The sequence below is a fragment of the Lissotriton helveticus genome, chromosome 5_1, assembly GCF_964261635.1.
Source record: "Lissotriton helveticus chromosome 5_1, aLisHel1.1, whole genome shotgun sequence".
Taxonomy (NCBI): Eukaryota; Metazoa; Chordata; class Amphibia; order Caudata; family Salamandridae; genus Lissotriton; species Lissotriton helveticus.
The window spans coordinates 99,442,852-99,467,268 of NC_136065.1; the positions used below are offsets into that span (position 1 = coordinate 99,442,852).

A 24,417-nucleotide genomic window follows, 5' to 3' on the forward strand; every position below is an offset into this window, starting at 1 on the left:
AAACGACAATTCTGCTGGAAGTTTATCCCTTGATAGATACATGGGAGAAACCACTTTCTTATCTAAAGTGAGTCGTACTCCTGAAGGAGAACAGTACAAAGTCGCATACAATCTTTTTAACAAATCTAATCCTAGCAAGTTTTCACCACAACCTGTTGTCAGAATGAGGGGTGCTTCGAATTCGCAGGGACCAACAGAAAGAGACAAAGGGTCAGAAATCGGATTTCTAACTGGGGCGCCTGAAAAACCTACAGAAACGTTCATTTCGCCAGACAAAGGTGCGCCAGGGAGTTTGGAGTGCATAATAGAACTCTTTGTAGCACCAGTATCCAACAGAAAAGGTTCTGACACACCTGATGTAATTACCTCAACGTATGGTCCACTCTGATCTACTGGAACTGAAACAACTCCCTCTCTTTGTCTATGGCTGTCCTAGCAATCATTACTTTCCCAATTCTCATTTTCTGTATAGTAATCATCAGCGTAGTACTGAGCCGTCCTGTCAGATGCATTGTTCTGTTGATCGAACCTATTCATAGAATTTTGTGGTGGAAGGGGACGTGTGTTCTGGGGGGCGTTTCCACGTCCTCTGCCTCTAGGTGCTTGCTGAGCACCACGACCTCTTACACCAGAGGCACCATTTGCACGCTGTAACAAAATAGGGCAATTATATTTAAAATGACCTTCTTCTCTGCAATATGAACACTGGTTTGGGCCTATAGGTACACGGGGTTGAGCGTACTCAACTCTTTGCGAGTTTCTCTGATACTGTTGAGGCTACTGAAAATTATTCTGATAATTATTCTGACCATTATTATTTTGATTACCACCACCACGTGGTGGATATGCTTGCTGTAGCAAAACCTTAGTTTTTAATTCCTTGGTTTTCTTTTCCACTCTATCTTTCTCGTCTTTGTCTCTATTTTCGTAATATTGTGCTGTAGCTAATATCTGCGCTGAAGATGAGACTGCCCAAGAACTTTCTGAATCCTTTAACTTTTTACACAACTCTGGAAGTAGATTGTGCACGAATTTATCGACGAACAGTCTCTGACCTCCTTCTGAGGTCATATCTTGACCGCTGTGGTCGACAAATGTTTCTTCAAACCTGGTGAAGAAATCTGAGACTGCCTCTTCTTTCTTCTGCTTGCATGCAGACAACTTGTCCCAATTTACACGTATTGCAGGCATTATCGTTTTCATGTAATCCACTATTCTACCAGGGAGCTCTGCTATTAAAGGCTCGGGCTTAGCACCACCAACTTGTTGGGCATCTGTAGCGGCAATGTTGGCCCATGAGTCACCTAATTCCTGATCATGATCTGTATGGCGAATTTTACCCCATAAAGGCTGTGGAACAACATTCCCAAATAGCATGTCGATATCAGCCAAATTCATTATACATGACCCAGCAGTTTGTGACAACTCTTTGTAATACCCTGCAGGATTTTTACGCGGATCAGGTAGTGTCTGTTTGAGTGCTAAAACTTCAGCTCGTTTCCATGGGACATGTACCCATACACGCTGAAAGTGTGGCAGAATAGGTGGGTTAGCGGTTGTGTCGCACTCTCTCCATTGTGGGGGAACTTCTCTCATAGGGTATTGTCGCGCTTTTTTCCTACTAGATGTACTAGGCTCAGATTGTGACCCAGAACTGCTTCCCTTACTTCGATATGATAACAACATTTCAACTGCTTTCACGACATCGGGACCTACAATCATACCCTCTCCAAATTTAAACCGTACACGACACATCTCTTGCGGGATACATTCCAGATCATTGTCCTCCAAATCCTCACAAAGGAAAATACACATCTGTTCAAAAACATATCTCTGCGTCGGTGCTTCCCATTGATGGAAGACTTCCATGACCGACTCTACATCATATTTTACAGTGTCCATAACCCATTTCCGTGCTAACCGATTCAATGAGTCTCTCTCTTGATAGTCAGGCAGTCGACTTCGCAACTGTCTTCGTTCCATTTTAGGGGTCGTAGTAGGCGACCCAAAAAGAGGTGAGAAAAGGTTAGTAACAGTGCTGGCCATTTTCTGCCGAATGGAAGGTGAAACTGAAGGAAGAACGGGTGGAATAACGGGGTGAGACAAGGCAGGGGCAGAGACAATAGCAGAGGAGGCATCGGGAGAAATAGAAGGAGCATGAGGCAAAATCGTAGAGGGAGCATTAGGAGAAGCAGAAAGTACAGTAGGCAAAATCGTAGAAAGCACAGGTGGATAAGATGTGTTCAGCGAGCCTGGAGGAGGCTGCACCGTAGGGACAGGAGTCTGCTGAAGGGCAGCTGATGGGTGCTGTAGAGGAACAGGAGGCGTAGGTTGCACAACTAAAGGTTGCGGGGGTGCGGTGGCCTTTTGCGCATAGGGGGGTGGCAAATTTAATAAATGCGACATTAGCGGATCTTTTTCACGCTCTTTTGCTGCCTCTTTCTGAAGAGACGGCAAAACTGGATAGCATTTATCTATTGCCATTTTACGTTGCCTGTGCAACTGCTCACTCATCTGTTCTCCTTCATTGTCTTTAAACTGCATAGCAGCTTGCATCACTGAAAGTCCCCCTTCTTTCTTATTTTTCTTAGCTAATTTGATTTCCTTTTGTTTGGCCTCTTTACGCCATAGGCGGAAAGAGTCAAACATTGCCGGCCGGGCTTTCTTTTGGAACAGTTTAACTTCAAGGTTATCTAGAATTTCGGTATCAAAGCTACCATATTGGGCCATTTTAAAACACCATCTTTCCTGGTGTATTTGATCCATACTTCGTTCTTTGTGATGGGGCCTACCCATTGTTTCACATATAACTCGTAAGTTGGAGTTCCAACAGGAGGAACCGGACATGAGTCCTCCAATCGGGAGTCCCTTTTATTACCACCAAGACAAAACAAATTCCCAAGTCTAAGACTAGGCATTTTCGTTCTCTAGTCTAGTTCCAAACTTCAAAGGATTATCGATTACGATATTGTCTAGTGAAAACACGAGCCCTTCGGTTTTGGTGCTTGCAAGTACCAACAATTATCCCAAAGGATATCAAAAACTAAGATCAACTAAGGACTGGGAGACGCTCCACTTATACTTAACTGAGATATCGATGACGTCACCAGAAGACTCGTCTTAGTGTTTCGCTCTACCAAATTTCAAGGGTCCAAATCAGGGCGATAGCCAGGGCAGCAGTCCTTCGTAGCCGTCGGGAAGCGGGGAACCTCGCAGCAAAGACCTTCGGACCACGTCGACATGCAGGGGTCGAAGAGGTGGTTGGCTGTCCTCCGGAATTTTCACACGAAGCTCCTCACGAACCTCTGGCTGACTGGCACCACTGGAATCGCCCCAAACGTTGGGCGCCAGCTGAGGTACCGGGTTTTTAAGAACCGGCACAGAACCGGTAACCCAGCGGTGTCAGGGTACACCCAGAGACCTCGGGTTCTTCCTGATCCAGACCACAGAAACTCAGAGTCTTCTAGGTGAAGTCAAAGATCGATTTATGGGCTGCAACCAAGGTAACAAGTGTCCTAGAAGTACAACACACGGGGAAGTATATTCTCAGGAGACTGCTCAAATTTACAAAGTCAGGCTTCTCTCTTTATACAGAATATTCGGCTTCAGGCAAACATTCCTCGAATTTGCAATATATCATTTACAGGTTTTGGTTACAAAAGAAAAGCAGAGTCATGATGACATGTACATATTTCATGTCGTGCTGCCCACAACAATTCACTCGGCAAGGCCCAACATTTCATCAGATATCGCTGGACCCCCAATAAAAACGGGTGCCTCCCTACCATAAAGCAAGTGAAGCAAAAGAGTGGAGACAGATGTGAACGAGATACGGCAGGTGTGCGCGCTGAAATGGTTTTATGGCTTGTGGAGCCTAGATGCTATCTTGCTCGGCCACTGGGAGGGGAACTGACCTAACGAGTTCGGCCTGGGGCAACAGTTCCAACTTGTACAGGTCATAGGAAAGTCGATTAAGGAGTATGTGTCCTTGTGGAATTGAATTCAGCTGGATTAAGGACTATGTAAAGGGCAACACAAAAATGGAGGCCAAGGGTTCAGAACGTAAATGACGATTTCGAGGTGAAATCGTCACTCGAATGTGCTGAAATTATATGTCCATGGTGTGCTTGTCATTCTCGGTCTTTTGATACCAAATTCGTCATATTTCGACGAAGTTTTAATTCTCGAGTCCAGAATGATCGTATCAACCCAGAATTTTCAGAACCACAGATGTGACTGAGATGTGTACCAAGCCCCGTCCTGACATAAAAGAAGAGCACCTGAAAGAGCCAGATCATTAACTATTTGTAGATGGAGCTTGCCTGAGAATATAGGGAGGAGGACTCAGTGCAGCATACACTGTATGCAAAGTATCTGGGGTTGTTGAAGCATCCTGTTTACCGGGAGTCAAGTCTGCACAAGTAGCTGAATTGGTGACCTTAACAAAGGCATGCAAAATTGGAAACAATTGGAGAATACCCATATTTACGGACAGTCAATATGGTTTCGGGGTTGTGCATGACTTTGGCCAGCTCTGGATGCAGAGGGGATGTCTGACTTTGTCAGGATCCCCATAAGAAATGGTAAAAATGTGAAAGAACTGTTGGAAACAATACAATTGCCAAAAGAAACAGCAGTGGTCAAGTGTGCTGCTCACCAGTCAGGAAATGACTATGTGGCGGCAGGTAACAGATATGCTGACCAAATTGCTCAATATTGTGCGGTAAATAACATTGCGTTACACAGAAAAATTTAAACAAGTGATATCAGCTGCCAAGTTATGTTTTTCACAGCTTTAGAAACATGAGATGAGGTGAGACAGTTGCAGGATGAAGTTGAGGTAAGCGAAAAGAAAACTGGATAAAATCAGTATGCGAAAAAAGGATGGAGGATGATGTATGGGTGTACCCTGATGGCAGACCGGTCATGCCAGACTGCTTACTCTCTCAAATGGCAAGAATGTATCATGGGGACACACATGTTGGTAGGGATGCCATGCTCAAACTATTCAGACAGAATTGGTACAATCCAAAGTTTAGGGTAGTCGCACAGAGCATTTGCCAAAGATGTTTAATTTGTAAGCAGCCAAATCCAGGCAGGAAGACAGTGGTTAGTTGGGGAAAATTGGAAAAGGAGACGGGCCATTCACGAGATTGCAGCTTGACTTCATAGAGTTGCCTCCAAGCAACGGGATGAAGTATGTCCTGGTCATAGTGTGTTTGTTTTCACGATGGGTGGAAGCATACCCCATGAGAAGAAATCATAGCCTAACAGTTGCCAAACTACTGTTGAGGGAGCTGATACATCGTTTTGGTTTTGCAGTCACTTTGGAATCAGATAGAGGACCGCATTTTATTAATGAAATAATTTGTTTAATATGTGAAGCATTCAAAATTGAGCAACAACTGCACTGTGCATACCGCCCAGAGGCTTCTGGAGTGGTTGAGCACTTAAATGGCACAATCAAATCAAGGTTAAGTGAAGGGTGTGCATTAATATCCCTGAAATGGCCAGATGCATTGCCTCTTGTGTTTATGGGACTCTGAAGTATTCCTGACAGAAAAACAGAATTGAGTCCACATGAGTTCCTCATGGGAAGGGCAATGAGGCAAGCATTTATTCCTGGTCACAAATTGATGAATATAACGGATGATCTGGTGTTGGATTATTGCAAAGAATTGGCTGACCTAGTGCGTTCTGTATCTCACCAGGTTGGAGAAGCCGCAGTTGCCAGGCAGCCAGCACAGGAACATAATTTGAATCCTGGAGACTGGGTGGTAGTGAAGAAACATGCCAGAAAGTCATGCTTAGCACCCAGGTGGGATAAACCACGTCAAGTTATACTGGTCACTACTACAGCAGTGAAGTGTGCAGGTTTACGCAATTGGATACATGCGAGTCATACCAAAAGAGTTCCAGGTCCCACTGAAGAAGAACAACAACTGAGTGAACCAGTTGAAATAGCTGAAGGTTGTGAAGTTGAAGCCTCTAGAGTGATAGATTCTGAAACAATAGACGAGGAAAAACCGAGAACAAGTCAGGAGGGCTGGACACCAGTGATTGACATACCAGAAGTTGTTATTCAAAGAAGAAGCTGAACAAGATTAGAGAGACAGGAAAATAGTTAGGACCAGATAGGTGTAGAAGAACACGCTCATGAAGAAGTGAACAAAGCTATTTGAGTCCCTGAGCAGGACAAGACAGGGAAAGAAGAACATACTTAGGCAAAAGCAAACAGACCTACCTACAGACCTGAGCAGGGACAGCTAGTAGGAGAAGAAGAACACATTTAGGCAACAAAAAAGCCAATTGTAGTAAGCCCTGAACAGGACCAGTTAGGAGAAGAAGAACAGGTTCAGGCAGAAGGAGATCAATTTGAAATAAGACCTGAACAGGACCAGATAGAGGAAGAAGAACAAGTTCAGGTGAACGAAACAACAAATCTAAGACCGTAACAGGAACAGGTAGAGAGTGACTCAGAAGAAGATCGGATTGTGCCTAAACATAATGGAAAAAAAGAGCTCTAGAGAAAGACGAAGCAGGTTAAAGGCAAGTACAAGTTAAAAGGGTCAGAAAAGGTGATAACTGGCCAGGTGGAGTCAAAAGATTAAGATACTACCTGAGAACAACAAATGAAAGACCTGAGCAAGTAAATGCGGTTACTAGTCAAACTCAGTCTAAACAGACGATTGTGAAAAACACTCGAAGAAGTCTAAGACTGAGTATTTTGAACAATAAGTTCAAAGGTCCTGAATGGACCTACGTAATATTAGAAGAATTAAAAAATTTAGATTTGAGTGATGAGACAGAAGAAGTAAATGCTGCACAGATTGATGAAGGGAAAGGGAGGCCTCCTTGAAAATCAAAGTTTGAACTTACAAATAAAGAAAAGAAGAGAAATCTTCTTAGACTAAAATGGCTAAAGACAGGGTTACTGAGCGACCAAAATGAAGTTGCATCCAAAGATGCTGTAGAGCTTGCATATGTAGCTTTTTATTAGTAGTTTCAGAATGGCTATTCTAACAGTAGCAGTTCATTATTTAATGATAACAAATAGAAGGATACAGATACTAATGGGAAAACAGCTAGGATGATGCATCCCAAATGCAAAAATACCAGTCGCAAAGGGGCAGATTCGGAATCTCAATTTGAGATTCCTTAAATGCAAAAGCAATTTAAGTAATCGCAAATTTGCGATTTCATGAATTGCGATTTTTGTATTTGGGATGATGCATTCCAAATGCAAAAATACCGGTCGCAAAGGGGCAGATACTGAGAATCTGCCAGTTTGCAAGCGGTTTTTAGCTTGATGCATCTATGCCTTAGTGGCTTAACACACCTGGCTAGGGTGTAAGACCGGCCAAGTGACATGTTTGATTCCAAATTAATCATCCATTCTTCCTGAGATATAATATTGCCAATTGAGTGCCATTCGTTCTGAAATGATAATTGATTTGCTATGAATCTGAGCTATATTAATATCAACATAGTTGATGTGAGCACCCCAGGATGAACAGTTCTCTTATGCAATGCATGATTGAGCTACATACATGAAGGAAGCTTGAGTGGTCGAACTCAGAGCCGGGGAACCTCGTTCGAGTCTCGGCAGGGACTCTCATCAGCCTGTGATTCTGGGCAAATCACTTAATCTCCCCCTGCCGTACAAAAATGAATGTGTCTGTCTGTAACGCAACTGGTGCGCATGTAAAGCACGCTGATACCTTCTGGTCGAGTTTGGGATATATATATAAAAAAAGTCCAAAAAATAAAGTCACCAATCTGCTGGTTTGTACTGTGAGGACGTGACTCCGAAACAAACAGTACCTCGATATAACATGCATTTTAACAATCAGATTTCAATTCCTTTCTAAGACTCACGGCACATATAGTGTTAAAACCACTAAAATAAATCAGGGCTAAATGCTGGATGGGGAACGTGCTTTATAAAATGCATGTTTTATTACCAATTTTTGCAGACCACTTTCCAGAGGAATGTCCGCATTCTCTGTAATGATGGTCCTAAAATCTATATTAATTACAGGCAATAGTATGACACACACACATAATTTTAAACTGGAACATGTTGTGCACAAATACGTGTGTTTTACTTGTGTAATGCTTTTGTATTGGTTACATGTTATGCTCGGATTTATGCTTTATTTTTCAGCACTTGGTTTAGTTTCAAAGCTGAGTAAAGGTTCACAAATATTTAGCTGCTAAACTACACTAGGTTGAAAAGGCAAGACACAGTGATGCAGTCCCTATACAAAGGAAGCGTTGCTGTTATGCTGTGCCTCTGCATAGACACACATTCTACCAAATGTTGCCTCTGTTTCCAATATGAGAAACTGATCATTGAGGTTCTTGTTTTAGGCAGAAGAGTTTATGCTTCAATTAACACATTCATTTTAAACACAGCAGTCACATAGCCAATTTAGCACCGGTAGGCAACCACTGACCAATGAAAACCTATACACAAACGGCCACAGCACAGAAATAAAGCTCGTCTTCACCACAGACGACTTACGCATGATACTGAACAGGGGAGACACGGCGACCCTCATCTTCCTTGACCGCTCTAGAGCATTTGACACGGTTTTCCACCCCATCCTTATCCGATGCCTGTGGGATATTAAGATACAAGGAGCCACTCTCCAGTGAAGGTGTTCCTTCCAGAACACCAGCGGTCAGCCTGGCCCCATATTCATCGTAAACCCACAAAATTATCTGTGAAGTGCCACACAGCTCGCCCCTCAGCCCGACTGTCTTCAAAGCTACATGATCTCTCTAACCAGGGTCGTCCATGCCCACATCATCATCCTCTCTTACGTTGATGACACGCAACTTATATCCCTCTCAGACAAGACCCCCAACCCTCAGAACAAGTTCACAGCCTCAATCACTGAAATCACCAACTGGATGAAGTCAAACTATCTCTCAAGCTAAACATCGAGAAGACAGAAGTAGTGATTTTCTGCAAGAACGCCTCACTACGACACTCCACCTGGAGGCTGGGCAACCTTGGACCCATACCCACCACCAGCAACCACAGGATCATCAATGACAACAAACTGGACATGACCGTGCAATTCAATGGCATCACAGCATCCCGCTTCCACACCCTCAAGACGCTGAAGAAAATCTTCAAATGACCAAGTACTCTGCTGTCAACCTATACTAGACCATAGTCCAGAGATATTATCAGTAAGAGGTAAACTTCAAGACTGCACTTCTGCTCAACTTTCCTCAGAAATGATCCACTTGCGTGGCATCCAGGGGGTGTCAATGGGCACCATAAAACCAGTGGAAATAATAAATGCCAATAATTGCCACAATTACAAGGTGGCAATGTAGAGTAGGAACTAATATAGGTCTAGATTAACATCCCTAACTCCATTTTCTGGGACAACCTACCCCGTGCACAGCAACCTACACTGTGGTCCATTAATAACATACATGAAGTAACTCCTCTCCAACACCCTGCGTTCATTGCAATGATAGCCTAAGCCCTTTCTTCAAACAAATAAATGAAGTGCTCTGTGATGGTGGGGATAAGTGCTTCATCTTAGTTAGGTATTCAACCAAAGGATTCCAAATCTGATTTGTCTAAGCAAAGCTGCATAATCTACTCTAGAACAAGCGTCTGCCATAGATTGTGACTCCAGTGCACAATGTTTACATCTTTATTTGTGTAAAAAAAGATATTTAACCAAAACCAGGATGCAAAGGGTTACATTCAACTCCATTGGACAAGAAGCTTTTTCACCCATTGTCCCTTTTGTGCCCGAAATCCCATAGCTGGGTTTGCTGACCAAAAGCTATCGGTCTGCAATTTGAACAAAAATATTGCAGCAGTCTTGGCCTCCAAATGAAGGAGCAAGGGGCAGAAAAGCAGCATGCTCTGAACCGTTGGCTATGGTAGAGGGTTCCAAAGGGAATCTACTTGAAAATGATAAGTGTGCTCCCTGTTTTGCAGACCACAAGGCTAGGTTTGCCGTCATCCTCAGAACAGCCCCTGCTGTCTAAAAACCATCAGCAAGAGCTTCCGGACCGTTGTTGAATGTTTGGTGTGCAAATTATGTCTCAATAGGTGTTGTACAAGTTATGGACTGCGATCTAAATCAACACCTATGAATTCCTGGGTGTTCTGGTATTTATCTATCTATCTATCTATCGCCCTCACTCTATCTAGCTATCTATCGCCCTCACTCTATCTATCTATCTATCTACCTATCTATCTATCGCCCTCACTCTATCTATCTATCTATCTATCTATCTATCTATCTATCTATCGGCCTCACTCTATCTATCTATTGTCCTCACTCTATCTATCTATCTATCTATCTATCTATCCAAGCTTTATGTACCTTACAGATATCATTTTAACACATTCATAAAAAAAGATTTGGGGACTTAAACCCCGATACTGAGTTGTGCAGACTTCTGGTGATAATTACAGCACCTGGTAAGGACTGCTTCCCAGGTGTGGCTTATTTACCAGACAATGTAATTATCTGAGTTGTGGAATCACCATTTACTGCATGGAGTATTTCATGTTTAGCATTTATTCTTGAGCATTTTCTCCTAAAACATCTCCCCAGGTTTTTCTTGGTGAAATCTATCATTGGGAACTGGTCGAGCATGGCGATAGATGAAGTATATTGTACTGCATTTTAATTGTATTTCTATAAGGCTTAATTCTCCTTACGAGATGCTGTCGCTCGCTGCTCTGTGTGAGTGCTTCAGATCGAGCGGGTTTGTCCCATGGCCTACAGAGGTTGTGTATATGTTGTGTGTGATAATCAGATTTGTGCTCTTGCCATGTATTGTGGCTGCTGTTAATCATGAATTTAAAGTGAAAAGTAGTGAGAGATAGGCGCAGTTGACCAGTTCTAATGTATGTATGTATGGAGGGATAGAAGTCTGTGAGGGCATCATGGCCTATGTTTGGAATGTTTTGGTATGAGATGAAAGGTTTGGTCCCTCAGAGCTGCAAATACAGTGATTCAAGCAGTTAAAGGGCATGGAAGTTTAACCAATTACCCTGAAAGTATACCTTTCGAGAAGGGAAATTGCCAGATACACTTCACAGTTCACCCAAATATACTGCACTGTAGAAGAACGGAGGGACGTAGAAGGCTAGGCCATTAATTAAAATCATCTAAAGAACCTCATGACAAAATGCTGCATTTTTGCTTCAAGATTCTATTTAATTAGTGCCCTTATGTAAGGAATGGTTTCTAGGCTCTAAGAAAAGTTCAATAACATGTGTACTGTAAGGTTATAAACATTTCTTTTCCATTTAGTCGGAATACAAAATCCTTCCAAAATAGTATCAGATGTAAAAGCGCCTTGGGTCTCACAAGCATTAGTAGAGTGCTAGAGGGGCCTGATCCCCGTCCTGCATATAGCGCTATGCGCTAGAAGCTCGTAACTGTAATTTTAAAACCCCGTTTTGTATTTACTTTTGGACTCGCGCTCGTTATTCCCTGATTTTAATTGCCAGAATATTGTTTAGAATTACTAGGTCCCTACCTGTGCCCTTAGACACGGATCGCACTGCTGCACTCTAACAGGTCTGCATTCACCGCCATTCGGGCGGCCCGGTCCCCGCGCTTTGTTTGTCTGGGACGCCATCTTGGGTGGGTCACTAGCGCTATTCAGCCATTGGCTGAAGCAGACACGTGGTCTGACTAGAGGCTGTCATTGGCTACAGTACTTAAACCAGGTAGGAGAGCCTCTCACTCTTGCCTGATCCCCGTCCTGCATATAGCGCTATGCGCTAGAAGCTCGTAACTGTAATTTTAAAACCCCGTTTTGTATTTACTTTTGGACTCGCGCTCGTTATTCCCTGATTTTAATTGCCAGAATATTGTTTAGAATTACTAGGTCCCTACCTGTGCCCTTAGACACGGATCGCACTGCTGCACTCTAACAGGTCTGCATTCACCGCCATTCGGGCGGCCCGGTCCCCGCGCTTTGTTTGTCTGGGACGCCATCTTGGGTGGGTCACTAGCGCTATTCAGCCATTGGCTGAAGCAGACACGTGGTCTGACTAGAGGCTGTCATTGGCTACAGTACTTAAACCAGGTAGGAGAGCCTCTCACTCTTGCCTGATCCCCGTCCTGCATATAGCGCTATGCGCTAGAAGCTCGTAACTGTATTTTTAAAACCCCGTTTTGTATTTACTTTTGGACTCGCGCTCATTATTCCCTGATTTTAATTGCCAGATTATTGTTTAGAATTACTAGGTCCCTACCTGTGCCCTTAGACACGGATCGCACTGCTGCACTCTAACAGGTCTGCATTCACCGCCATTCGGGCGGCCCGGTCCCCGCGCTTTGTTTGTCTGGGACGCCATCTTGGGTGGGTCACTAGCGCTATTCAGCCATTGGCTGAAGCAGACACGTGGTCTGACTAGAGGCTGTCATTGGCTACAGTACTTAAACCAGGTAGGAGAGCCTCTCACTCTTGCCTGATCCCCGTCCTGCATATAGCGCTATGCGCTAGGAGCTCGTAACTGTAATTTTAAAACCCCGTTTTGTATTTACTTTTGGACTCGTGCTCGTTATTCCCTGATTTTAATTGCCAGAATATTGTTTAGAATTACTAGGTCCCTACCTGTGCCCTTAGACACGGATCGCACTGCTGCACTCTAACAGGTCTGCATTCACCGCCATTCGGGCGGCCCGGTCCCCGCGCTTTGTTTGTCTGGGACGCCATCTTGGGTGGGTCACTAGCGCTATTCAGCCATTGGCTGAAGCAGACACGTGGTCTGACTAGAGCCCCACATAGTCACCGGGATATGACGCGCAGCGTATATGCGCAGCGTGTGCGCCGTAGTGACGCCGGAGTCACGCCAGAGTCCAGCCCGTCTGCGCCCGTCCGCGCTGAGGACGTGCTGGACGACTGGACTCTGGACTCCGACAACACTTCTCCCGCCCTCTATAGTTATTCTCATCAGCAACTGTTGGGCCTGAAACCGCATCGACTGCGATGCTCGCATTCATATGAGCCGGATGATCTCCTCTTCCCCCTCCATTGCGGCTGCTCTCCCATGCGTAGGTTTCCCATTTCTGTCCCTAGAAATCCACCCTCTGGTCGCCCCGCCACTTCCAGCCATAAGATAGTAAGAGTAGAGGGCTTTTTGCTTAATGCCCGCTCTCTTGTTAAGAATAAAATAATGTTTAAAGAGCTGGTACTGGAGAAAACGCCTACTATAGTATTTATTACGGAAACATGGGCTAAGGATTCTTCTGACCCTGACCTAATTGAGGCGGTCCCAGAAGGGTACTGTCTGGTCAGACTCGATAGGCAGGGTCGAGTGGGAGGGGGGTTAGCGATCCTTTACAAAGACCACTTGCAATGCCATATTGTACCTATACCCGACTTCCCGGATAGCTTTCAAGCATTCCACTTTACAATAAAGGAAGCGCAATGTCCCTTTTTTAATGGGATCTTAGTATATCGACCACCTGGTTCGAGAACTCATTTCACTCACAACCTTCTCCAGGCTCTGGAACCCTATTTTGGCCAACAAAACTTTTCAATCCTAGGTGATTTTAATTATCACTTAGAACGACATGATCTACCAGATACATCATGCCTTATTGAGGCTCTGGAGTCCTGTGGACTTAAGCAACGAGTTAGCGGAGCGACCCATCGTGCAGGCCATACTCTGGATGGCCTCTTCTCTAATGACTATCAGCTAACTATCAAGGATCCGATGCACCTATCCTGGTCTGACCACCTAGCGGTTCCTTTTATCCTGAAATACCATAGGTTGGACTCTTGTAAAAGAGGGAATCATATTATGGAAACTGCTAGAAATTTTAGGAATCTTAGCAGTGATTCCTTTGCGCCCTGGGCTGCAAGCCTCTCTGTCATTAGCCTGGACAGCGTAGAGACTGCAGTTGGCCATTTCGAACAGGTCACTACTGAGGCCTTGAACAAACTGGCCCCAGTACAGCCCCGCCGCCGAGCCAGAAAGAGACCATCCGCCCCCTGGTTTTCCGACTCCCTCAGACTTCTTAGGCAAGAAGTGGGAAGAAAGGAGAGGCTCTGGCACGCCAGCTGGGACCTCAAGAACAAGGAAGCCCATAAACTCCTTGTTAGGAAATATAAAGCTGAGATTATACGGGCCAAACAAGATTACTTTGTAACTCTGACCACCTCGCTCTCTTCGCCGAAGGAGCTTTTTAAAACTGTTGACTCCTTAGTCAACCTGCAAGCCCCTGATCCTGTTATTCCTTCACAGGACCTGTGTGACAGGATTGCCTCCTTTTTCCACACCAAAATACAGGATATCCATCTGGCTCTCGAGGAACAAAGAGTCTGTGTTAGTGCATCTATCACTCGGGTTGAGATGAATATGACTACTACAGACATCTCCCCACTGTGCACCTTGGACTCCTTCCCTTCGTTGGCCTTACAAGATCTGGAGATCCTGCTTAATAAGATCAAATCTGGATCTCCCCTGGATACCTGCCCACTGAAAATCATCAAGCAGTGTAGGGAGACTCTCTTACCACCGCTGCTAGAAATAATGAATCTAGCCATCAGAGATGGTATTTTCCCTATGGAGTGGAAGAAGGCGGTAGCCAAACCCCTGTTAAAGAAGGCATCCCTTGATCCGGAGGTCCTAAAAAACTTTCGCCCCATTTCGTTGCTTCCTGCCCCAGCGAAGATGCTTGAGGCACATCTTAACAAGCATCTCGCTATTTTTGTGGAAAGCTCGGGATGTCTGGACTCCTCCCAGCATGGATTCAGGAGGGAACACAGCACCGAGTCAGCCCTCACCATCGTGCTTGATAAGATCCGCACGACAGTAGATGGGGGCCAGACCACCCTCCTGGTCCTGCTAGATCTAACAGCGGCTTTCGATACCCTCTCCCCCTCAGTGCTTACATCTCGCCTGAGGGAGGTGGGGGTGAGGAGTGCAGCCTTGGATCTTTTGACCTCCTTCCTCATCGGGAGGGAACAAAGAGTCAAGTTGGGGGAGTTCCTATCTCCATCCCGACCAGTGCTGTGTGGGGTCCCTCAAGGGTCGGCGCTTAGTCCGACCCTTTTCAACATCTATGTGACCCCACTAGCCAGGCTAATAAGATCTTTCGGGATGGAGGTAGTTTCTTATGCAGACGACACCCAAATACTCGTCTCTCTCCCCCATTCCGATGTGCTTACCGCCTCCAAGTTTAGATCTTGTATGGAGGCGGTTGGTCACTGGATGATTCAGAATTCTCTTAAACTGAATGGGGAGAAGACTGAGGTGTTGGTGTTCGGGGGGGAAAGAAAACATCTGGTCAGCCAATTGGTGGCCTGACTCACTAGGAATATGTCCCTCCCCCACAACATCTGCTAAGAATCTTGGGGTGATGTTAGATCTAGCCCTTGATATGGGCATTCAGGTGAGTAGAACTGTCTCCACCTGTTGGGGCTTGATCCACACCCTGCGAAGGATCAGGAAATATTTATCCTTGCAGGCAAGAAAGCAAATAGCTGTTGCACTGATTGGCTCTCGTTTGGACTACTGTAATGCGCTGTATGCTGGGCTAAACCGGAGCCACCTACAGCGCTTGCAGGTAGTCCAAAACGCGATAGCCAGATTTGTCCTGGATATTCCCAGACGCTCCTCAGCCACTGCGGCCAGGAAATCGCTGCATTGGCTACCGGTAGAATTTCGAATCCGGTTCAAAGTCCTATGTATGACCTACAGAGCCATCGCTAAAAATAGTGACTCAGGTATCGAGTCTATCATTTCCCACTATACCCCTGGTAGGAGCTTGCGTTCCTCCGGGAAATTGCTTCTTAAAGCCCCCCGTGTACGAAGAGCTAAATGGGGTGGCAGGGCTTTTTCCACGCTAGCCCCCAAATGGTGGAATGACCTTCCGCTTGATTTGAGATCCCTTCCATCTTTACAGAATTTCCGCATTGCCCTAAAAACTCGCTTCTTTCGACAAGCCTATATGTAAGGACGTCTGTTTCAATTTTGATTGTATTGTTAGGCGCCTTGATACCTGCGGGTTATTGTTTATGCGCATTATAAATTTTTATCATATCAGAACGGCAATAAAGCAGTCCTGCTCAATTACATTTTCAAAGGAAGATATGTATCTCCCCTTTTTAGAACTTAACCTGTGACAAGGTCGCAAAGCAGTGTATTTATCAAAAGGGAGAGATATGGTAATGTAGCTTTTTATCGGCGTTTATCTGTCCCAAGTCTTTGACGACTTCAAGTGGGCAGACGAGAGAGAGGGACTGCAAGGGGCACAGAAAGAAGTAAAAAGAAGCATTTGCAATGCAATAGGTCTCGCATTTATGAGAGTTTAAGCTATTGCAACTTACAATGGCAAGAGCTCAAACTCTAGTAAATGCGAGACCTATTTCACTTCAAAGAAGCAGCCGTCATTGCCCAGGGCTGCTTGAAAGTAAAAGCGTGGAACCTATGGAAGGCTCGTGTCCAAAGCTAACTGGATAGGACCACTAGCAAGTTGTATACGAAAAAAGTATCCAGTAGCTGAAATTCTCGAAATACTCAAGTGACGAGCCAATGTACTGAATTCACAGGCTCGTGTGATTTATTCCACTTATCGTAGATTATTGCATGAAATTAAATTCATTCAAATCATGTTAAACATCAAGGAAAACACAGAATAATAGAACAATTGTGGGTTACATGGGTTGCATGAATATACGAATAAATAACAAACATCAACATATATTTACAAGTGTGTGTCAAACATCAACAATTATTAAGAATTCACAGTTAGTAAAGCATAAATCACTCAACATAAAGCACCAGTCCTTAACTCAAAAATGATAATAGCACTTAGGCGGAGAAAAAGAAACACTACTTATGTGTTATCTCCTGCCTATATGCACAGCTCTGGGGACCTCTAATTCACTTTCAGTGGCATTATGGTGATACAGCAGCATTTTTCACAGAACATTGGGCCTGCACTAGCCACTCATATACCCCTCCATCCTGGCCCACACTAAGACCACTCTACTCTCACTCCAACTGTGGTCTGGCTGATACATTAAAGCCTTTTACTTGTATAAGCTCATTGGGACACTTATTGGCACGTTACTGGCCATGTAGCGTTTGTGTCTTAGCATGAGGGTCTGCGATTGGGTCGGCTGGTTCCTACTTGTAGGGTCCGTATGGGGACAGTGCGGTCTTCTTTAAAGTGCAGAAATACTTTGAATAATAAACAGGGTTGAGATTCAATTTGAGAGCCACTTCATGGCGGTTAATGAGCTACAAGTACCTCATGCATTACATTTTTGAGACTTGTTATTGAGAATAAAGTGCACTTCACACAAAGTGAAGACCATGTCGCACCAATCAAGCATGCGAGGGAAGTATTTTCGGGAGGGCGAGACAATATACCTGTAGCAGTGAGGGATGCTTCCTGAGTGCCTAGGACTTTAGGGTTAGTAGGACTCCCCTCCCCCAGGCCACAGGGCATTCAGCAGAACGGCCACATGCTCGAGCTCCCGTCCGCGGGCTGAGGATCAGTCTCCATGGGATGAATCTCCCAGGCCCCCACCAGAAGGAGGCGGGGAAGAGCGTTCAGAAGTTGAAATGTACAACGAAGCAGCGTGTGATCATAAGGCACAGAGCACTTTATGCAGATTCTGTTTCTTGTCACAGAAGGGGCGGAAGGAGGTGTTCCGCCTGTCGGGGCACATGCCAGGACGGCCAGTGCATGCCACAGGGCGCGTGCTCCCTACAGCCACCTGACCCATACATAAGTTGCATCATTTACACTTATTTCATTCAGGTACACTCAGCTAGTCGCAGACCTGGAGTAAAGCCGAGTCCTTGCAACAACACTAACAAACCAGGGCACATTTTGTGCACAAGCTTATCTGTGCCCGAAGCTACCTCGCACTGCCGCAGGGGGAGGCGCGCTGCAGCAGGGGGGGCCCTGCCTGATTCCCTTGCGGGAACGTGAGACCATATGGTGCTGCGCGCTCCCGCGAGGAAATCGCCAGATGTGCACGCGTTGCAATTGCAAGCAATGCAACGAGTGCATGTCTTTGCAGGGAAAGCTGTACCGATGGCATTAGGTCTCTCTCCTATGCAGCGCATGCGCGCTGCATAGGCGAGACCTAAAAAACGAGGAGCAGGTCGGTGGCAAACAAGAGACAATCATGATGTCGCCCAGCAGGAGACCAGCAGGGACGGAGGATGGGACATGGATTGCTAAAATGGCAGATCGAGGGTAGGAGAGGCAGTGGAAGATAGTCCCAAAATAGCAGGGAGCATAAGGATCCAAGTCCAGAAGCCAGGGGGGCTAAGTCCAGAGGAAAAAGAAAAATACGTGCTGATTTCATGGAGAGGCACTAGATGGGGAAAAGAGCCAGATAGTCGGGGGAGGGCAGTCTATTTTCTAAGTCACAGCTGTGCCGTCCAAGGCAAATGTTCTGGGCATCAGTGTCCGATCCATTGTCGATAGGTCACAGGGCGCCCGGGCAGCATACCAAGAGAACAGGAGGCAGCAATGTTGGAGCCAGCATGGGCATTCTCCGGCACGCACGGGAGAGTGACAGGCTCAGAACGCCACGCAGAGCAGTGCCAATAGTTCTTACCTCTGTTAAATCCCAAATCGTCCCAATTGACTTGCGGGAGACGCAGTAGGCGAGGTAACTGAAGGGGAAGGCAGCTGTAATCAAGCTCGGAGGCAGGGGGAGAGTCAGGAGGGTAGAACCTCCGCCCGGCTTCTCTGCGGCCATCCGGAGAGATCAGAGGCATCTGCAGCATTGTAAAGGGTTCCGACGAACGCTGGTCACCAGAGACTTCAGAGAGATGGGTGGGGGAAGAGGAAGACGAGCAGCGGAGTTGAGAGGGGAGCTGTGCCCGATGCCCGGCTGGGTTGGTGTCGGCCGCAGCGAGATACATGGGCCAGACTCCCCGTTAGCTGAACAGAGCGGCTCCACCGGACATCGGCCATGCTGGTCCTGGAACTTCGCGGGAGAAAGCCTCAAGTGCAAATTCTGACAAGAATCTCATGCGCAGGAATGGAGCATCGAGGACCGCAGTTGAGGACGGAAACCCAGGTGAGTAGGTTTATCCCCGGAGGAGGTGGGAATCCAGGGATTTTAGACAAAAAGTCTATGTGTGGCCGGGAGCCGCCGGCCAGAGCTCACCAGGCGGCCATCTTGGGTCTCTCAACATAACAATATATACATGAACCCCCTGGTCATGTGGGGTAGGAAATGTCCCACCCTGCATTTTAAGGAGACTAGAAGGTAAGCTGAATGCCGACTTGAATTTGTGGAGGGCAATCATTCCAGGGACAACAAAGTGATCTAGGTCTATAGCTGGATTGAGCTCCAAGGGTCATGGGATGAAGCTTTAGTTAAGCAAGCCAAAGGGTCCGGTGCAAATGTCTGGGCAACTGCATCAGAGTATGGGCACCCTGCTCCAAGGGCAGGTTTCAGGTTGCTTCAGTTAAGCACAATATTCTCTGCCTTGATAGCCCCAGTAGATATGATGGTTGTGGAGCGGTCAGCTAACAAGGGTGCAGCTGTCCCATAAATTGGGGAAAAGGGTGTTAAAGCATTTAAAATACTGGATGATTGCAACTACATGTTGCAGGAGGTGGGGGCCTACATTAGCCTCAAGGCTAATGTGAGGCAGTTGTACTTTTCCAGAGAAGGATAAAAAGCTCCATGCGTTTTAACCAGACGCAGTTTGTCTGGAGGCGGTTCCCCGGAATGAGTTGGAGCAGCTCCGAACAGATTGGAGCAGAGACTGGCTGGGGGGTGGGGGAGGGGGGGGAGGGGGGAGGTTTCCTTAACATCTTGGTGATCCACTAGGAGGCAACGACCTCACTGTAAGGGGTAGGGGGGCATTGTTGCAAGCAATGAAGGCTGACTAAGGTTAAATCAGCAAAGACATGGGTCGATGTGAGCTCTGGTAGCTGAGATGATCCACTGCAGATTGTGGAACGGGGCTAGTCAGAGGAGGCCGTTGAACATTCCCAAAGAAGTGACCCAGGCCAATGGTAAAGGCTCATAGAAACAAAGGGTGTCTATGGGTCTGAAAGATCAACTCAACGTCCTGTTACTAGCATAAACTCCTCATGAAAAGTAAGAGAAGGAAAAAGAAACTACTCCTATGTGTGACTCAAGCACAACAAGATATTTCCAGGGTATAAAAGTACCCATCAGTTATCATCCGATACCGCCCTTGTCATCATCTGGGTCTCCTCACACCAAGGAGAATATTCTTGCAGCCACTTGATGTTTAGAGTGGATGCTCCAGTGTATAGGTTATGGGGATATCTGGAGTGATAGTGTTCAGATAACTGATTAGCAGTGCGTGAAGAGGTGAAAGTGAGAAAGTGGTGATATATATAAAATTGGAGAAGTGCGAGGAAAAGGAATTTTAATGGTGCCTCTCAAGCTTCCAATATTTTAAAAACTGTGCGGAAAAATAGCAGGTTTAACAAATAACTACTATCTGAAATTGTAGGTCAACATGTTTCAGCAGTGAGTGGACTTCTAAGTGTCCGCTGCCTTCATCAGGACCAAAATATCGCTACTGCAAAGATTGAAAATGTGATAAAAAGTAAAGAAAAAATTACAACCATATCACCTGGACATCCTAGGTACACAAGGTAATTCCTCCGGGGTGCTAATGGGTAGGAGGATAGGACATCGCCTCACCTGGCTGCGGCTCAGGTAAGTAGAGCACCGCTCTAACCGTCGGTACTCTGGGCGTCCCTCCGAGCCGACTCGGGAGGTAGAGGCTACCTTGATAAAGATGGGGTCCTTTGTCACCATCAGGAATGGATTTGTTGCCCGTGGACTTGCAGGGGGCCCTGGAAATGAGAGGTTGCAAGTGGGAAGATAGCTGTTTTGGGGCACGGGCCATCCAGGCGTACGCCTACGGTTAAGTTGACAAACATGGGGGCGCATTTGTCACAGCTGAGCATGGACACGTCGACTGGACATACAGGAGGCCGTAGAAAGCAGGTTGCATGTGAGAAATGAGCTGTTTTGATGGGGAACTTTGGACGACGACAGGGGCCGCCTCCAGAGCTATGGCTGAGTTACAGGGCGATCTGGAAGCAGATTGGTATAGAAGGGTACCTTTGCGCTGCACAATAGGGGTGCCAGAGCCAAATACCAGGAGCCTCATGGCAGGTTCCTGGAAAACCGCGTTGGCGCCCGGTTAGTCCTTCGGGCGGTTGTGGGCCTGAACAACCGGAGGCTTGCCTTGCTACGCTCCGCCCTGAAAGGGCATTAGTAAAAAGGGACCAATGTGTCACGTGATCCGGAAAGAGGATCATTCCATAAGGCGTAGCACTGATTGGGTTCTCCAACGTGCTTGGCTCATCAGGCGGGCATGGCAGCATTGGTTGGTTACAGCTGCCTGCCCTTGGATCGCCTGTAAGATAACCCACCATATTGCATACTTTTGTATGGAATAAACCTGCAGCAATATTTTCCCAAACAAAAGTTGTGTTGTGTTTTTATTTATTCAGCATGCATGCTCTGTGGTTGTGTGGGTGGGGTGTGTTGCCAATAAAGGCACTATGCTGCTGCCCGCGGGCCAAGCAGGGCGCCACCATAAAAGGGCGGCCCTTTAGTGTCATTTGGGCACCCCCTCTGATGACAGGACTCAGGGAGGAGCCCCCCCTTTGCCTGTGGCGCGCTAGGCGCATCACTTCCTGCGCTACGAGGAGTTGGGAGGGTATATATGCCTCCCACGGCCATCCTGGCGTCCTCTGTTGCGCCAGGCATGCCGCCTTCCACCCTATCGCTTACCCGGTGTGGGGCGGCAAGCAAGTTTCATGGAATGCTGTAATGTTTTCTTTTTGTGTTGCAGGCAGAGTTACAGGGCGATCTGGAAGCAGATGGGTACAGAAGGGTACCTATGCGCTGCACAATTGGGGTGCCAGACCCAAATACCAGGAGCCGCATGGCAGGTTCCTGGAAAACCGCATTGGCGCCCGTTAGTCCTTCGGGCGGTTGTGGGCCTGAACAACCGGGAACTTGCCTTGCTACGCTCCGCCCTGAAAGGGGCGTGAGTAAAAAGGGACCAATGTGTCACGTGATCTGGAAAGAGGATCACCCCATAAGGTGTAGCACTGATTGTGTTCTCCACAGTGCTTGGCTCATCAGGCGGGCATGGCAGCATAGGTTGGTTACAGCTGCCTGCCCTTGGATCGCCTGTAAGATAACCCACCATATTGCATACTTTTGTATGGAATAAACCTGATGCAATATTTTCCCAAACAAAAGCTCTGTTGTGTTTTTATTTATTCAGCATGCATGCTCTGTGGTTCTGTGGACGGGGTGTGTTGCCAATATGGCACTATGCTGCTTGTCCTGGAAGCAGCAGCCCAAGATACAACACACGGCGTGTGTGGGGGGATTAAAGGCCTTTCAGCCCAATGGGTGTTGTGCGCTGGCTCATAGTGTAAAATCTGTATTCGCAGAGACCGGGCTTACATACCTCATATTCCTCTGTGAGACTCAGTGACTTTACTTCTGAACTGTGACCACCCACATAGACACTATGTGCTCTTAGGCACCCTTTTCAATGAGACCCGCAGGGTGAAATCTCAGTACCATAACTCCTCAATGCAAACTTTGTATGCGCTTAAAGACATAACAAATGAATTTCCTTGTGAACCCTGAACACCCACACATATACCTTGTGCTCCTCTGCAACTTCTTCCTTTGTGAAATACACATATCTTTTACAGCCTTCTCTTTGGGGCCCACGGGGTACATTATGATCCGTAAACATCGACACACATTCATAATGCCGTTGAACAGTCTCCTATATGCACCTGTGAACATTTGAAATCCACATTCTGTGTGCTTTTCTGCAGCCTCCTCTATGGGACGCACAGGATGGTGTGATTTCTGAGCATCTGCACACACAGCTGGTGCTCTCCGACTGCCCCTTGATGCGGCCCACTAGGTGACTTACAGCCTGATTCATCAAGCTTAATTGCGCTCGCAAAGGGCCAGATTCTGAGAATCTGGCCCTTTGCGAGTGCAATTTTTGCATTTGGGATTCATCATCCCAAATGCAAAATTCGCTTTTAAAGAATTCGCATATTTGCGAGGAATTGCATTTAAGGAATCTCTATTTGAGATTCCTTAAATGCAATTCATGAACCATTTTAAAATACCGAAATCGCTATTTTGGGCCGCTATTTACCGCGAGGTCAAACCTTGTGGTAAATAGCGAAAACTTAAATGCATTTTTGTAAGTTGCATGTTACACACACACATGTCCTTTGGACATGTGTGTGCGCAACACCAATGTAGATTACATTTCAGGGGTGCTACAGGGTGTCCTTTGGACACCCCTGGCACCCTTGAAATCGCTATCTTATTTGCGATTAGCAAATTGCTATTCGCAAATAAGGAATAACTCCCCATTCATTCCTATGAGCCTTTAGGCCCATAGGAATGAATGGGGAGTTATTCCTTATTTGCGATTAGCAATTTGCTAATCGCAAATAAGGAATGTGTAGGAATCGCATTTCTTTATGCAATTTCTACATGAATCCCGTTTTGCAAGTCCTTAATAGCGATTCCTTATGAATCGCTATTAGGGGCTCGCAAAACGGGAGAATGATGAATCGGGCTGTTGGTGTCCTGTCCAATGAATTTGCATAGGCACACCTTGTGCTCTTCACTTGTGGTTATAGAAAGAAAAAAACACGCACACACACCTCGCACTCCTATACAGATTACTCATAGCTTGATTTTGCAATCCCTGAATGCCCAGAAATACCTTGTACTCCTCTGCAGCCTCCTCTATAAGACTTGCTGGATGTGTTTTATGTTCCTTGGACTCCCGGCAGACCCAGCATATCATCCTCTGATCCTCTGCACAAAACAGCCTCAGTTTCTCTCCATGTTCCTCACACAGATTCTCCTCTGGGGGCCTCACAGGGGGCCGATGAAGCTGTTTTGCAATTTCCACCATGTTCCCCAGCTGCCTGTTGGGTCGGATGTTTTTCCCAGCAGATGTTGCTCTGCATTCTGGACAGGGGAAGTTTCCATCCCTTCCCTCCCAGCTCTGGGTGATGCAGGAGCGGCAGAAGTTGTGTCCACAATCAATAATCATCACCGGATCGGAGAAATATTCCAAACAGATGGAACAAGTGGCCTCTTCCTTGAGGTTCTCCAACTGAGCTGTTCCCGCCATTGTTCAAAACAGCAGAAGTTAGAATTAAGTTTCGTTTCTCTTCTGCTTGAGTTTAGCGCAGACTCGGGTTGGTTGACAGCCTTCTTGTTTTAATTGGTTGCTGCTGAGGACAGCGCAGGCTTGGATTGGATGACATGTTTGTTGCTGAGCACAGCGCAGGCTCGGATTGGTTGACAGCCTGATGACTCCCACTGGCTGAAGCTGAAGATGTCAACAGCTGCTCAAAC

At 46.3% G+C, this 24,417-nt stretch overlaps 1 protein-coding gene across 1 annotated transcript in view; it reads right to left on the reverse strand.

Annotated features, from left to right (window-relative positions):
• LOC144752403 (E3 ubiquitin-protein ligase TRIM39-like) overlaps nucleotides 1-24,190 on the reverse strand; it is a 206,925-nt gene extending 182,735 nt beyond the window's left edge. The window contains exon 1 of the mRNA XM_078640335.1: nucleotides 23,774-24,190. Coding sequence (XP_078496461.1) covers nucleotides 23,774-24,190 — 417 coding nt within the window. The remainder of the gene's footprint in view (nucleotides 1-23,773) is intronic.
• Nucleotides 24,191-24,417: the final 227 nt, after the last annotated feature.